Genomic DNA, 15,004 nt, shown 5'->3' with positions numbered 1-15,004 from the left:
GCATGGGGGGGGTCCCGGTGCCCAGGAGGTCCCGGTGCATGGGGGAGGGGTCCCGGTGCCCGGGGGGTCCCGGTGCGCGGGGGGGGGGGGCCGTCCCCCCCTCCCTTACCCCCGCCGCAGCCCCGCGGCTCCGCTCGGCTCGGCCGGCCCCGCCCCCCGCCCCGCGGCCCCGCCCCCCGCGCCGGGCTGTTCCACGCACGCGCCTTCCGCTTCCCTCATGCATACGCAAACGAGACGCTGGCGCCCCGCCCCCTATGCAAACGCTCCCCCCTTCTGTCACGCCCTCCGCGCTCTCTTATGCCATTGGGGGGGTGGTATGCAAATGAGGCGGCCGCACCCTCTCCCGTGGCCCCGCCCCCCGACAGAGCCGCCTGACCACGCCCACTTCCTCCGCTATTCGCCCGACTTTGAGAATACGCAAATGATGCACCAGGGTCTTATGAATATGCAGACGTGGTCGCGGCTCATTTACATGAAAGCCCCACCCCCTCCATCTGGTGTCCCCAGGCCCACCCGCCCCGTAGCAGGAACCTGCCGCAAAATTAGAAAATCCTGCCCCAAGATCGGAAAATCCCGCCCCAAAACACGAACCCCCCCCCACCCAGCAGCCTGCCCCAAATCCCAGACTTTCCACCCCCAAATCAGGCCCTCCCACCAAGAACCGTCAAAAACACCGCATAAACCCCTAAACACACCCAAAAAACCAGGCTCTAGGGTCAGGGCCTGCCCCCTTTTGGGGCAAATTCCCCACTTTTATTGGCCACCTGGAGCTGGTGGCCCCCGGGCAGCTGAGACCAGAGATCCCAGAGGGACCCAGGGGGGATCCCGGTCTCACTACAAGATCCACAGGGGGATCTGGAGAGATCCTGGTCCCATCCCTAAAGACGAGAGCACGTGGGGACAGCCTGGTCTCATCCCAAGGATTCACAGCAGGATGCAGGGAGATCCTGGTTCCATCCCGAGGATCCGCAGGAGGATGCAGGAAGATCCTAGTCTCATCCCAAGGATCCAGGGCGACCCCGGCGCCCTGCTAGGTTTGGGCCGGGGCTCCGGGAGGAGATCCCGGCTGCTCCCGGTGTTCCCAATACCGGCTGTAGACGTCATCAAAGAGGCTCTGGCAGCGCACGCGGGCCTGGAGCTGGGCGCATGCCAGGAAGGATCCGGCCATTTTCCGGTGCAGGGAATAGCTGGGCTCCGGCGGCGGCACCAGGCGCTCCCGGAGCATGGCCGGCACCAGCGCCCGGATGCGGCGCGCCGTGCTCTGCGCTCCGAAGTCGAAGGGCTCCGGAGACGCGAAGGCTTCGCCCAGGATCATCACAGCATCCACATGCGCCGCCTCGAACGCCTGCCGGAGCTGGAGCTGGAGAATCCGGACTCAACCCGGATCCACCGCCGCCCCTCTGGACCTCACCTTGGTCTCGAATCCCGTCAGGAACTTGAGATCCCTGGATTTCCGCAGCACCTTGTCCCGGTCGCCGTCAGCCGCGGCTCTCACCACCTGTGGGAGCGTGTGGGAACGGAAATGGAAAAATTCGGCGGAATTGCTGGAAAAAGCGGCTCCGGGAAGGCCAGCATGCCTCCGTGCATGCGCGGCCCCCACCTCGATGTAGTGATCTGTGAATTCCTTCGGGAAGGAGCGGCTGGCTCCGAAGTCCACCAGGGTCACCTGGGAGGTGGACGGAGAGCGAAAAACTGAGTGCGGACACCGGGATCCCCGGAAGGACAGACGGAGCCGGAGCGGCCTCCTTACCTGGTGCTTCCCGGCATCGTAAATGAAGTTGGCCCAGTTGGGATCCGTCTGCATGAAGCGGAACTCGAAGAGCTCCCGCAGGCAGAGGCGCAGGAGCTGGGAGCCGATCTGGGAATGGAGCGGGAACGCACGCTCATCCTGGGCCGTCCCGGCATTTCCGGCGTTCCCGCCTTCCCGGTGCACTCGCCTCGTCCCGCAGCTCCTGGCGTAGCTCCCGGCACTGATCCAGCGGGACGCCGCTTCCCAGCTCCATACTGAGCACGCGCGCGGTGCTCAGCTCCTCGATGACGCGCGGCACCACGAAGAACGGATCGTCCCGGAGCAGCCGCCTGCGGCCCGCATGGAGCATGGGACACGGAGCAGGAGACACGGAGCCGGGGGACGCGGAGCCGGGCATCCCCAGCATTCCCAGACCAGAATGTCCGGGCGCATCCGGCTTCGCGGCGATAGTCGCATTCCCATTCCAGCTCCTTCTGCAGGACGCGCAAAGCATTGTCGGCAAAGAGACCTGGAAAAGAATGAGGATTACGGGGGGAAAAGCGCATCCGGCGCTCCGGAGCAGGAATGCCGATCCCGGCGCTCACCCCGCGGCACCGCCGCACTCATGCGGAGCAGCGCCAGCAGGTTGTCCACGTCGCTGCGGATGCTGCGGGCCACGCCAGGATACTGCGGGAATACCGGGTGGCTCGGGAATGCCGGGGGCCGCACCGGAGTTCCCGGTGTTCCCGGGCACCTCACCTGGATCTTCATGGCCACGGCGGTGCCGTCGGGAAGCGCCGCCAGGTGCACCTGCCCGATGGAGGCGGCCGCAAACGGAGTTTCCTCAAAGGCGGCCACCTTGTCCCGCCAGCCGCTTCCCAGCTCCTCCGAGAGCACCCGCTGCACACGGAAGCACGGGAAGTGCCACGGAAAGCGGCTTGGGAAGCGCTCAGGGAAACGCAATGGGGAATATAGCAGGAAAGGTGTTGGGAAGCGGGCTGGGAAGGGCACAGGGAAACACGATGAGGAATGTGGCGGGAAGGGTGTTGGGAAGCACGATGCGGAGCGTGCTGAGAAGTGCACCTGGAATCACACTGGGAAGCACATTCGGAAGCAGAATAGGAGCACGCTGGGAAACACACTGGGAATAAGCGCACTGGGAAGCGTGACAGGAATCATGGTGGGAAGCGTGCTAAGAAGCGCACTGAAAGGCGAATTAGGAAATGGGCTGGGAAACGCAGCACAAAGCACGCTAGGAATCACACCAGGAACCATGCTAGGAAGCATGATGGAAGCATGACAGGAAATGCACTGGGAATTGCGCCCGGAATCCCGCTGGGAATTGTGCTGGGAATCCCGCTGGAGCCACTCACGCTCGCCTGCCAGCCAGGCATGAAGTCGGCACCGCTCCGCACGCGCTCCAGGATCCGCTGCAGCTGCGGGCTCAGGAGGTCGCCGCCTGCGGAGGGAGCGGGCTGATCCGGGCGGATCCGTCCGGGCCGATCCCGATCCCGATCCCGGCGGCTCCGGGCGGGAGCACGCACCGTGCATGCTCAGCAGCTGGCCCAGCTTGAGCGCGGCGCCGCGCGCCCGGCACAGCGCGGCCACCAGCCGCTCCGCGTTGGCCTCCGACAGGGAAGCGCTGCCTGCGGGACGGGGAGCGTGAGCGCCCCCTGCTCCAGGCGTCCCTCCCGCCGGCTCCGTGTCCCCGTGTCCCCGTGTCCCGCCCCCGGCTCCGTGTCCCTGTGTCCCTGTGTCCCTCCCGCCGGCTCCGTGTCCTGCCCTGCGCCATGTCCCCCCCGCCGCGTCCCCCCTCCCTCCCCCGTGTCACTCCTGTGTCCTCCTCTTCTCTGCTCCGTGTCGCCCCCTTCCATGTCCTTCCTCTGCTTCCCGGCTCCACGTCCCAGCCTGCATCGTGCCCCCCACTTTCCCTGTGCACCCCTCAACGTGTCCCCTCCTGCTCCGGACCCCTCCCCTTCCCAGATCCGTGCCCCCCTCTTCCTGCCTCCGTGACCCCTCCTTCCCACTGTCCCCCCCTGCTCCATGTCCCCCCCCCTTCCCGGTGTCCCCCCCGCTCCGTGTCCCCCCTTCCCGGTGTCCCCCCGGTCCGTGTCCCCCCTTCCCGGTGTCCCCCCCGCTCCGTGTCCTCCCTTCCCGGTGTCCCCCCCTGCTCCATGTCCCCCCCCCTTCCCGGTGTCCCCCCGCTCCATGTCCTCCCTTCCCGGTGTCCCCCCCGCTCCGTGTCCCCCCTTCCCGGTGTCCCCCTGCTCCGTGTCCCCCCTTCCCGGTGTCCCCCCGCTCCGTGTCCCCCCTTCCCGGTGTCCCCCTGCTCCATGTCCCCCCTTCCCGGTGTCCCCCCGCTCCGTGTCCCCTCTTCCCGGTGTCCCCCTGCTCCGTGTCCCCCCTTCCCGGTGTCCCCCCGCTCCGTGTCCCCTCTTCCCGGTGTCCCCCCGCTCCGTGTCCCCCCTTCCCGGTGTCCCGGTGCTCACCGGGCCGCTGCTCCCCCCGCAGCGACGTCCGCGCAGTCTCCGCCAGCGCCCCCAGCCCCAGCCCCACGGCCAGGCCTGGGGGGATCCATGACGCCGTTCCCGCCCGTTCCCCCCGTTCCCGTCCATCCCTTCCCCTCCGTCCTGGTTCTCCCCACGTCACCCCATCCCATCCATCCTCCCCACCCTGTCTCATCTGTCTCCATGCCCATTCCCACCCCCATTCCCACTCCCATCTCCATTCCCACTCCAATTCCCATCCCCATCCATGCGCCATTCCCACCCTCATTCCTGCCCTATTCCCGCTCCCATCCCTATTTCTCCTCTCCATCTCCATTCCCATTCCCGTTCCCCCACCTCCATTCTGGTCCCATTCCCGCCCCCGTTCCCACCCGCTTCCCGCCCCGTTCCCATTCCCGCTTCCCGCCCCGTTCCCGCCCCCGTTCCCGCCCCATTCCCGCCCCGTTCCCGCCCCCGTTCCCGCCCCCATTCCCGTTCCCGCCCCCGTTCCCGCTTCCCGCCCCGTTCCCGCCCCGTTCCCGTTCCCGCTTCCCGCCCCGTTCCCGCCCCCATTCCCGTTCCCGCCCCGTTCCCTTTCCCGTTCCCGCCCCGTTCCCTTTCCCGTTCCCGCCCCCATTCCCGTTCCCACCCGCTTCCCGCCCCGTTCCCGCCCCGTTCCCGTTCCCGCCCCCATTCCCATTCCCGTTCCCGCCCCGTTCCCGTTCCCGCCCCGTTCCCGTTCCCGCCCCCACCTCCGAACGCCACCAGCCGCCCCAGCCGAGTCGCCGGCACCGGCCGCTCCCGGGCGGCCCCGCCCAGCGCAGGGGGGCGCGGGGGGGAGGGCCCCCCCCGCCGCCGCCCCCCCCCACCATCTCCTTCCGGCGGCGCCTCCGGGGGGGCCCCGCGGTGCAGGGGGCGCCCGCGCGGGCGGAGCTGTGGGGGAGCAATGGGGACGATTGCGGGGGGCGGCGGAGGCATTTCGGGGTGGGACCAGGGGTCAACGGGGCCGGTTTGCGGGAGAGACCGGGAGTCAACGGGGCCCTTTTTCGGGGGCGGGGACCAGGAAGTCTCCGGTCGCCTCTGGGGGTCAGCCCAGGGGTCAGGGGTCAGACTCACGGTGCCGGGCCGGACCCACGCGGCAGCCACCTGCGGGGAGGTCAGAGGTCACGACCCTGCCCCGGAAGGCCTAGGAGGCAGCGCAGGGCCCGGCGCTCGCTCACCCTGCTCCGCGCCATCGCGCCGCTTCCGAGGGCGGGGCCCACGCCAGCCAATGGGAACCGCCGCTGCGGCGGCCAATGAACGAGGAAGGCAGGGGAGGCCCCGCCCCGTGCAGGGAGGGCGGGGCCGTGGGCAGGGGACCGCGCATGCGCAGGGGCCGCCGGGAGGGTATCCCATATCCCATGGAATCCCGTCCCATTGCATCCCGTATCTCGTTAGATCCCCTGTCCCATCGGATCCTGCATCTCATTGGATCCCGTATCCCATATCCCATCGGATCCCACATTCCACTGGATCCCGTATCCCATTGAATCTCGTATCCTGTATCCCATTGGATCCCACTGGATCCCGTATCCCATTGGGTCCCATATTCCAACAGATCCCGTATCCCACTGGACCCCCCTGCCCCGCCGGCGGCAGCAGCAGCAGCACTAACGCGGCTCTGGGTCGGGGCTTTAATGTGGTGGTGGGACAAGGTGCCCGCAGTCCCCATTCCTGGCGACGCCATTCCTGGTGCCGTCCCTGGCGTCCCCGTCACTGTCCTTGGTGTCCCCGTCGCTGTCCTCGGTGTCCCCGCCGCTGTCCTCGGTATCCCCGTCGCTGTCCTCGGTATCTCTGCTGTCCCCATCTCCATCCCTGGTGTCCCCAGGTGGGGCTGGCAGCCCCCTGGTGTCCCCGGTGTCCCCATCATCCCCGGTCTCCCCTGGTGCCAGCAGCACGGCCCTCTCGCGCAGCCCCCCAGGGTCCGCATTCCCATCACCATTCCTGCTGTCCCCGGTGTCCCCGTCGCTGTCCCCCGGTGCCAGCAGCACGGCCCTCCCGCACAGCCCCGCGCGCAGCCCCCCGGGTGGCACCACGTAGCACCGGGGGTCCCGGCCCGGGCCCAGCCGCTCCAGCTGCCCGTTGCTCCGCGCCAGCCCCCCGTAGCCCCACAGCTGCGGCCGCCGGCTCTTGCCCTGCTTGGCCACCAGCCACACGGCGTCAGCGGCCACCGTGGCCACCTCCGTGGCCACCACCCGGGCCACCGCTGCCGATGGGGCGGCCACCAGCAGCCCGGGCAGCGCCGGGTCCTCGTGAGCGGCAATGGCTGGGGGGCAGCGCAGCCCCAGGAGGAGCCCTGCGAGGGGACAAGGGGACATTGAGGGGGACACGGGGACAGCGGAGGGAACACAGGGACAGCAGGGGCTCCCCTGTGTGTGTCCCCCGTGAGCAGACGCAGGTGGCATTGGGGGGTCCCCTGTGTGTCCTGCTCCCAAGGGGACCAAGTGGCATTGGGGGGTCCCTTGTGTGCTACCCCCCACGAGGGGACACAGGTGGCATTGGGGGGTCCCCTGTGTCCCCCCCCCCCACCCCGGGGACACGGGTGGCACCGGGGGACGTACCCGACACCACGGCCCAATGGGCCTTGTGGCCCTGGCGGCAGCAGGGCTCGTGGTTCCGGTCCTCGTCGTAGCTGGGGGGAGTCAAGGAGCGACACGGGGGGACACAGGGGACACGGGGGGACACAGGGGAGACACAGGGGGACACGGGAAGGGACACGAGAGGGGACATGGTGAGGGGGACACAGGGGGAGCGACGATGTGGCTGGGGGGATCCGTCCATTCCAGGACGGATCTGTCACCCCAGGGGTCAGGAATTCCCGGGGGAAATCAGGAAATCCCAGCGCGGGCTCCAGGAATTCCTGGGGGGCTCTGGGAATTCCCAGGCGGGAGTCAGGAAGTCCCGGGGGGCTCTGGGAAACTCGGGAATTGGGGGGCGGGGTGAGGAAGCCTCGGCGGGCTCTGGGAAGGCTGGGAACTCCCGGGAGGCGGCGAGGAAGCCCTGGGGGCTCCTGGAATTCCCGGGGGGAACAGGATACGGCACGAGCAGCGGGTGCCCCCCCGCCAGGTGCTGCAGGAGCCGGGGCCGGTTGGGCCCCCCCAGGCCCCCCCCCAGCAGCTCCACACGGCAGCCCAGGAGCTCCCGGGCTAGCGCGGCCAGTGCCGCCGCTGGGGACACGACACGGGGGGACACGGGGACACGGGGGGACACAGGAACACATCGGGGGAGATGGGGGGACACGGGAACATGGGGGAGACGGATATGGCGGGGACATGGAGGGACACAGGGGACACATGGGGGGACATGGGACGGACACGGCGACACGGGGGAGATACGGAGGGCGGACACAGGGGAATGTGGGGGGGACATGGGGACACGGGGGGGTCAGCCCAGTCCGTGCCCCCCCCGCGCCCCCCGGTGCCCCCCCGCGCTCACCGGAGAACATCTCCCCCTGGGCGCTGTAGCCCCGTTCCTGGGCCCGACGCGTCACCAGCGCCGGGGACAGGGACACGGCCGGGGCCACCAGCGGCGCCGCCATGCAGAGCGCCACCAGCCCACACCTGGGAGACAGCGGTGTCACCTACCCCCGGGTGCCACCTCCCTCCCAGGTGTCCCACAATTGTCACCTTCCCCCCGGGTGTCACCTCTCCCCTGTATTGTCACCTACCCCCCCCGGTGTCACCTCCTCCTAGGATTGTCACCTTCCCCCCCGGGTGTCACCTCTCCCCTGTATTGTCACCTACCCCCCCCTGGTGTCACCTCCTCCTAGGATTGTCACCTTCCCCCCCGGGTGTCACCTCTCCCCTGTATTGTCACCTACCCCCCCCGGTGTCACCTCCTCCTAGGATTGTCACCTTCCCCCCCGGGTGTCACCTCTCCCCTGTATTGTCACCTACCCCCCCCTGGTGTCACCTCCTCCTAGGATTGTCACCTTCCCCCCTGGGTGTCACCTCTCCCCTGTTATTGTCACCTACCCCCCCCCCCCGGTGTCACCTCCTAGGATTGTCACCTTCCCCCCGGGTGTCACCTCCCCCCTGTTTTGTCACCCCCGGGTGTCACCTTCCCCCCCCCGGGGTATCAGCTCCCCCCAGGCCGTCACCCCCTGGGCTGTCACCCTTCCCCCCGCATTGTCCCCTCCTCCCCCCATTGTCACCTCTCCCTCCCCGGGTCACCGCCCCCCTGGGTTGTCACCCCCCGTTCCCGGTTTGCCGCCCCCGCATTATCGCCCTGCCCATATTGTCACCTCCCCCGCGCTGTCCCCGTGTCACTCACTGCGGCCCCTCCTGGAGGACCGCGGGCACCGGCCGATGCAGCAGGAGCCACCGCCGCTCCCGGCTGAAGCTGCGGGGACACCGGGATGGCGGGAGCACCCGGACCGGGGGGGCACCGTGACGGGCGGGCACCCCCCAGGTCACGGCAGCCCCCGGTTCCCCCCGGTCCCGGTTCCCGCCCCGCCGGGTCGCGCCGGTCCCGGTTCTACCGCCGGGTCCGGCCGGCCCCGCCCCCGCCCGCACCTGTCCCGCCGCCGCCGCAGCAGCTCCCGCAGGTCCCGCTCGTCGCTGTCGCCGCCGCCCGCCCCGCCCCGCTCGAGGGCCGCGCGCAGGAGGCGGCCGGGGGGGGGCGGCGGCGGCGCGGGGGGGGGCGGCGGCCCCGGCGGGGGGGGCGGGGCGGGGGCGGGGCCCGGCGCCGGAAGCGCCATGTCCCGCGGCGGGGCCAAAGGGCGCCCGGGGCGGGGAGGGGGCAGAGGTCACGGCGTGGAAGGAGGGGGGCTCCGCGGCGAGCGCCCGGTGTGTTTCCGCCCGAGGCTCCGCCCCTTCCGGGCCGGACGGCGCTGACCAATAGGGGGCCACTCCGCGCGGCCAATGGCGGAGGTGGGGGGGGGGGAACTCGCGCCACCTGCTCTCTGATTGGCCGCCCCGGGGCCGGCGGCGGCTTCTCATTGGCTGCGCGGCCGCGGCCGCCATTGGCGGGCGGGAGCGAGGCGGCGGCGGCAGCGCGGGGCGGTGGGGGCCCCTTTTGGGTTTTTTTTTTTCCGTTTTCCTCGGCCTTTTTTTGGGGCGTTCGAGGCTTTTTCTGCTCCTGCGATATCGGAGCGTGGGGGGGGATCCATTTGTGCCCCCCCTCCCGGTGCTCCCCCCCACCCCACCCTCTCCGCAGATTCGGCGCCCATAGCCCCCCCCGGTCCCGGTCATGGCGGTGCAAGAGGCCCGGCCCAATCACACGATCTACATCAACAACCTCAACGAGAAGATCAAAAAAGACGGTGAGACCTCCCCGCCCCCCCCCCCACCGTGTCCCCGGGACCCCCCCCCCCATGTCCCCGGGACCCCCCCCACCCCCCCGTGTACCTTGGGTGCCCCCGTGACCCCCCGGTGGCTCCCTGTGTCCCATCCGGTGCCTGATCCTGGACATCCCATGTCTTCTGGGCGTCCCCGTGTGTTTCCCCGTGTCCCCTCACGTGTCCCCGTGTCCCCGCAGAGCTCAAGAAGTCCCTCTACGCCATCTTCTCGCAATTCGGGCAGATCCTGGACATCCTGGTGTCGCGGAGCCTTCGCATGCGGGGCCAGGCCTTCGTCATCTTCAAGGAGCTGGGCAGCGCCGGCACCGCGCTGCGCTCCATGCAGGGCTTCCCCTTCTACGACAAGCCCATGGTGAGCGCCCGTGTCCCTGTGCGTGTCCCGCTGTGTCCCCGTGTCCCTGTGTGTCCCTTCCATCCCCGCCGTGTCCCTGTGTCCGTGTGTGTCCCTTCCATCCCCTCCGTGTCCCCGTGTCCCTGTGTGTCCCCTCCATCCCCTCCGTGTCCCCGTGTCCCTGTGTGTCCCTTCCATCCTCTCTGTGTCCCTGTGCGTGTCCCTGTGTCCCTGTGTGTCCCTTCCATCCCCTCCGTGTCCCCGTGTCCCTGTGTCCGTGTGTGTCCCTTCCATCCCCGCCGTGTCCCTGTGTCCCTGTGTGTCCCTTCCATCCCCTCCGTGTCCCTGCGTATCCACCCCGTGTCCCTGTGCGTCCCCCTGTGTTTCCAGAGCTTCCCCTTCTACAACAAGCCCATGGCCCCTCTTGTGTCCCTGTGGCCCCCCCATGTCCCTGCCGTGTCCCCCCAATGTGTCCCTCGTGTCCCCCCTGTGTCCCTCGTGTCCTCCCCAAGTCCCTTCGCAATCCCCATGTGTCCCCCCCCCGGCCCCCTTGTGTGTCCCCTGTGTCCGCTGTCCCGTGTTGTCCCCTGTCCCGCCTCGTCCCCGCTGTCCCGCGCTGCTCACCCTCCTCTTCCTCGCTCCGCAGCGCATCCAATACGCCAAGACGGACTCGGACATCATTGCCAAGATGAAGGGCACCTTCGTGGAGCGCGACCGCAAGCGGGAGAAACGGAAGCCCAAAGCGGCGGAAAACGCCGGCGGGAAGAAGGGCGCCGGGGCAGCGGGCGCCGCAGCGGTGGGTGCCGCTGTGGGAATGCCGGGATTTGTGGGAATTGTGGGAATTCCGGGGGGGCGGGGCGGGGGGGGGGTTTGAGCTCGCCTCTGTCCCGCAGGGAATGCCGCCCATGAACCCGGCGCCCCGCATGATGCCGCCTTACATGCCGCCGCCGGGCATGATCCCGCCGCCCGGCATGGCTCCTGGCGGGATGCCCCCCGGAGCCGTGCCCCCCCAGCAGGTGAGACCCCCCCCACAAAACCACACACGAAGGGGGGCCCCGATCCCGAAGGGGGGGGATTGGGGGGCTCAGGGTGGGGGGGGCTCAGGGATGTCCCCCCTCCATTCCTGCTCCGTCCTGACCCCGGTCTCTCCCGGCAGCTCTCAGAGAACCCCCCCAACCACATCCTCTTCCTCACCAACCTCCCAGAGGAGACCAACGAGCTGATGCTCTCCATGCTCTTCAACCAGTGAGTGCTGGGAAAGCTGGGATCCAGGGAATGGGGGGAGTACCGGGAAAGCTGGGATACAAGGTGCGCTCTTCCCGCCGCAGGTTCCCGGGATTCAAGGAGGTGCGCCTGGTGCCCGGCCGCCACGACATCGCCTTCGTGGAGTTCGACACGGAGGTGCAGGCGGGGGCGGCCCGCGACGCCCTGCAGGGCTTCAAGATCACGCAGAGCAACGCCATGAAGATCTCCTTTGCCAAGAAGTGACGTGTTCCCATGTCCCCCCCGCTGTCCTCGTGTCCCCTCGGGTCCCCCTGTGTCCCCTTCCCTGTCCCCATCAAGGTAAGTCCCTCCTCCAGGCAGCCCCTCTGCCCAGCGCCTGCCGCCCTCGGGGGCTGAGCACGAATGTTCTTAACTCAATTTCATGTTTTTTTGCCCAATTTCCTTTTTTTTATCCTGATTTCATGACTTTTTTTTTTAGCCTGATTTTGTGTTTTTTTTCCAGCTCAATTTCATGGGTTTTTTGGCCCTATTTTGTGAATTTTTTGGTCCATTTCTTTTTCAGCCTGATTTTTATTGAAGCTCAATTTCATGTTTTTTTTTTTTCCAACACCAATTTCATGGCATTTTCGAGCCTGATTTCATTATCATTATTTTAGCCCAATTTTGTGATATTTTTTTTTGCCCAATTTTGTGGATTTTTTTTCAGCCTGCTTTCATTGGTTTTTCAAAGAGGAGGAGGGTGGGGAGGAAGGATGCGCGGCTCAGCATTGTACCCAGGGTCTGCTGCTCAGACATTGCACCTGGAGCTCCAATAAAAACCTCTTGTTTTTTCCTGTTTGGATAAAATATTCCTTTATTTATTGGGGGGGGGGGGGTGCTCGGGGATGGAGCGAGAGGCTCCAGTGTGGAATGGGGCAGGATGGGGGGGGTCTCATGCGGCTGTTTTAACCCCTGCCTTTCCCTAATAAAGCGCATGGGGGCTGGATCTGCCTCCCCGCCAGTCTCTGCCCTCCACAACTGCCCCTGTCTCTTATAACAGCCCCCCTGCAACTGCCCCCGAGCCACAGAAACGGCCCCTGGTCCCTCTAAAGGGCCCATGACTCCTTCCCCCCCCCAAATTAACAACTGCTCCGGCCCCCCCGCCCCGTAACAACTGCCCCCTCCGCGACCCCCGGCTCTGCCCGCAACGCGGAGGGCAGGCCCCGCCCCCTGGCATGGCCCCGCCCCTTGGCCTAGCCCCGCCCCCCGCGCAGGCGCGCCGCACCCGGAAGCGGCTCTGCTGGGCGCCGCCATATCGGCCGGTGCCGGGCGCTGCCATATTGCGCCCGCTCCCTTCCGCGCGGCTCGGGCAGGAGGCGGCAGCGGGGCCCGGCGGGCGGCGGCCGCCATGTCCGAGACCTACGGTGCGACCGGACCCTATAGGGAGTGGATGGGGCTCTGCGGGGGCCCTATATGGAGCTGACGGGGCTCTGTGTCGGGAGGGGGGCCCTGAGCGGGGTATCGGGCTGCGCGTGGGGTCCCGTAGCGGGGCACATGGGGCTGGATGTGGGGCGGGGGGCTGAGTGGGGCCCTATGTAGGATGGGGCTCCTATAGGGGGCCGTATGGGGCTCTATATGGGGTGGGAGAGGCTCATCCTGCTCCCCACGGAGCCGCGTCCCACTCCCGGCTCATCCTGCCCTTCCTTTCCCAGATTTCCTCTTCAAGTTCCTGGTGATTGGAAGTGCTGGCACAGGCAAGTCCTGCCTCCTGCACCAGTTCATCGAGAACAAGTGTGAGTTGCTTTCCCGACGGCCAGAAAACTCCCCGGAGCGGCCGCTCCACAGGATTACGTTCCTCCCCTTTCCCCTCTTTGGATTTCCATGGATTTCCTATATTCTGTGCGGAGTAGGAATTCACTTGGGGCTGTTGCAGAGAGTGCAAAAAAGCCTCTCTTGGCTCTTTTGGACCTGTTTTTGTGCATCCAAACGGCGCGGGGCGAGGCGGGGAGCGCCACCGCGTTCCCAGTTTTCCAAGCTCCACATCCCGCCCGCAGTCAAGCAGGATTCCAACCACACCATCGGCGTGGAGTTCGGCTCCAAGGTGGTCAACGTGGGTGGGAAGACGGTGAAGCTGCAGATCTGGGATACGGCCGGCCAGGAACGCTTCAGGTGGGAATGGCGCCCCAGGAGCCTCAGGAGCGGTGCTCCAAAAGCCCTGGGAATGACGCTCCGGGAACCTTGGGAATGGCGCCCCAAGAATCTCAGGAGTGGTGCCCGGGAGCCTCCTTGCTCCTAGCCTTTGTCCTGTTCTCGGCTCTTGCGCCTTTCCCAAAGCTTCCAGGTGTCGGGAATCCCTGAGCGTTTCCCTTTGGGCCTCATAAAACCCCCAGGATGCTCCAGGATGAGCACCCGGAGCTGGGATTTTATCCCGCCCGCGGCTGCCCCAAACCCGCCCTTTTCTGCCCCTTTCCAGGTCAGTGACGCGGAGCTACTACCGAGGGGCGGCCGGAGCACTGCTGGTCTACGACATCACCAGGTGGGTGTCTGATCCCGCCGGATCCGCCGGGATTCCCGCGGGCTTCCCCGGCATCCGCGCTGACTCCTGCCGCAGCCGGGAGAGCTACAACGCACTGGGCAAGTGGCTGGGGGACGCGCGGGCGCTCGCCAGCCCCAGCATCGTCATCATCCTGTGCGGGAACAAGCGGGATCTGGACACGGAGCGTGAGGTCACCTTCCTGGAGGCGTCACGCTTTGCCCAGGAGAACGGTGGGAATGGGCGGGAATGGGGGGAGCGCGGGGGCACCTTCCTGGAGGCGTCATGCTTCACCCATGAGAAGGGTGGGAATGGGCAGGAATGAGTGGGAATGGGTGGGAATGGGGGGAGCGCGGGGCACCTTCCTGGAGGCGTCATGCTTCACCCATGAGAAGGGTGGGAATGGGCAGGAATGAGTGGGAATGGGTGGGAATGGGGGGAGCGCGGGGGCACCTTCCTGGAGGCGTCATGCTTCACCCATGAGAAGGGTGGGAATGGGCAGGAATGAGTGGGAATGGGTGGGAATGGGGGGAGCGCGGGGGCACCTTCCTGGAGGCGTCATGCTTCACCCATGAGAAGGGTGGGAATGGGCAGGAATGAGTGGGAATGGGTGGGAATGGGGGGAGCGCGGGGGCACTTTGGAGGCTTTGCGCTTCACCCGGAGAACGGCGGGAATGGGTGGGAATGGGCAGGAATGAGTGGGAATGGGTGGGAATGGGCAGGAATGGGCCAGCGCGCGGGAGGGTTGGAGTGCGCTGGGCCGCCCCGCAGAGCTGCTCTTCCTGGAGACCAGCGCGCTGACGGGCGAGAACGTGGAGGAGGCCTTCCTGAAGTGCGCCCGGAGCATCCTGAGCCGGATCGAGGCCGGTGAGCGCGCCGGGCGCGACCCATGTGCTGTCCGGGTGCGATCCGGGTGCCAGCCGGGCTGGCGCCGTGCGTGGCGCAGCGGCGTTCCGGCCTCGCTCCGGCCTCGCTCCGGGCGCATCCTGGCATGCTCCGACGCTGCTCCCACCCGCAGGCGAGCTGGACCCAGAGCGCATGGGCTCGGGGATCCAGTACGGCGACGCGTCGCTGCGGCAGCTGCGCCAGCCGCGCGGGAGCCCCCCGCCCCGGGGACAGCAGTGCGGCTGCTAGCGCCAGGTGACCCCCCCCGGCGGCACGGCCACCCCCGGTGTCACTGTGACCCCCCGGTGTCACTGCCATCCCCACAGTGCCACTGTGACCCCCCCGGCGGCACGGCCACCCTCGGTGTCACTGTGACCCCCCCGCTGTCACTGCCATCCCCACAGTGCGGCTGTGACCCCCCCCCCCCCGCTGTCACTACCACCCCTCCTATTGACATTGCCACCCCACAGTGTTACTGTGACCCCCTGGCATCACCGTG

General features: G+C 67.7%; 4 protein-coding genes across 9 annotated transcripts; 2 read left to right on the top strand and 2 right to left on the bottom strand.

Annotated features, from left to right (window-relative positions):
- Positions 1–1,030: 1,030 nt before the first annotated feature.
- Positions 1,031–5,193, bottom strand: LOC104569633 (atypical kinase COQ8B, mitochondrial-like). The gene is made up of 12 exons (XM_088538323.1): positions 4,968–5,193; positions 4,219–4,293; positions 3,274–3,375; positions 3,103–3,188; positions 2,489–2,629; positions 2,335–2,416; positions 2,165–2,258; positions 1,938–2,079; positions 1,751–1,858; positions 1,601–1,666; positions 1,412–1,498; positions 1,031–1,345 (listed from the first exon to the last, which is right to left on the bottom strand). Exons 1-12 carry the CDS (start codon positions 5,191–5,193, stop codon positions 1,031–1,033), a joined length of 1,524 nt encoding a protein of 507 aa, XP_088394449.1.
- Positions 5,194–5,314: 121 nt separating this feature from the next.
- ACTMAP (actin maturation protease) lies at positions 5,315–8,953 on the bottom strand. The gene is made up of 7 exons (XM_088538322.1): positions 8,769–8,953; positions 8,527–8,595; positions 7,690–7,814; positions 7,292–7,421; positions 6,816–6,886; positions 6,194–6,550; positions 5,315–5,361 (listed from the first exon to the last, which is right to left on the bottom strand). The coding sequence occupies exons 1-7, from the start codon at positions 8,951–8,953 to the stop codon at positions 5,315–5,317; spliced, it is 984 nt and encodes a 327-aa protein (XP_088394448.1).
- A 488-nt stretch (positions 8,954–9,441) lies between these two features.
- SNRPA (small nuclear ribonucleoprotein polypeptide A) lies at positions 9,442–11,386 on the top strand. 6 transcript variants are annotated; one of them, XM_088538330.1, is made up of 6 exons: positions 9,442–9,517; positions 9,733–9,905; positions 10,531–10,689; positions 10,760–10,914; positions 11,031–11,129; positions 11,213–11,386. In XM_088538330.1, the coding sequence occupies exons 1-6, from the start codon at positions 9,445–9,447 to the stop codon at positions 11,370–11,372; spliced, it is 819 nt and encodes a 272-aa protein (XP_088394456.1). In that variant the 5' UTR covers positions 9,442–9,444; the 3' UTR covers positions 11,373–11,386. The 6 variants fall into 6 exon arrangements, with proteins under 6 accessions (XP_088394456.1, XP_088394453.1, XP_088394457.1 ...); XM_088538327.1 differs by having other exon boundaries at positions 10,760–10,922; positions 11,033–11,129; XM_088538331.1 differs by having other exon boundaries at positions 10,531–10,692; positions 10,778–10,900; positions 11,041–11,129.
- A 1,096-nt stretch (positions 11,387–12,482) lies between these two features.
- Positions 12,483–14,755, top strand: LOC104571834 (ras-related protein Rab-4B). Its single transcript, XM_088538325.1, has 7 exons — positions 12,483–12,511; positions 12,800–12,880; positions 13,142–13,256; positions 13,561–13,623; positions 13,699–13,853; positions 14,392–14,487; positions 14,639–14,755. Exons 1-7 carry the CDS (start codon positions 12,496–12,498, stop codon positions 14,752–14,754), a joined length of 642 nt encoding a protein of 213 aa, XP_088394451.1. The 5' UTR covers positions 12,483–12,495; the 3' UTR covers position 14,755.
- The last annotated feature ends 249 nt before the right edge of the window (positions 14,756–15,004 follow it).

This window comes from Tinamus guttatus, unplaced genomic scaffold, assembly GCF_059628265.1.
Source record: "Tinamus guttatus ecotype Peru unplaced genomic scaffold, ASM5962826v1 Tinamus_guttatus_pri_ptg001003l, whole genome shotgun sequence".
In the NCBI taxonomy this organism is placed as follows: domain Eukaryota; kingdom Metazoa; phylum Chordata; class Aves; order Tinamiformes; family Tinamidae; genus Tinamus; species Tinamus guttatus.
This window is presented reverse-complemented; position numbering and strand designations above follow the sequence as displayed.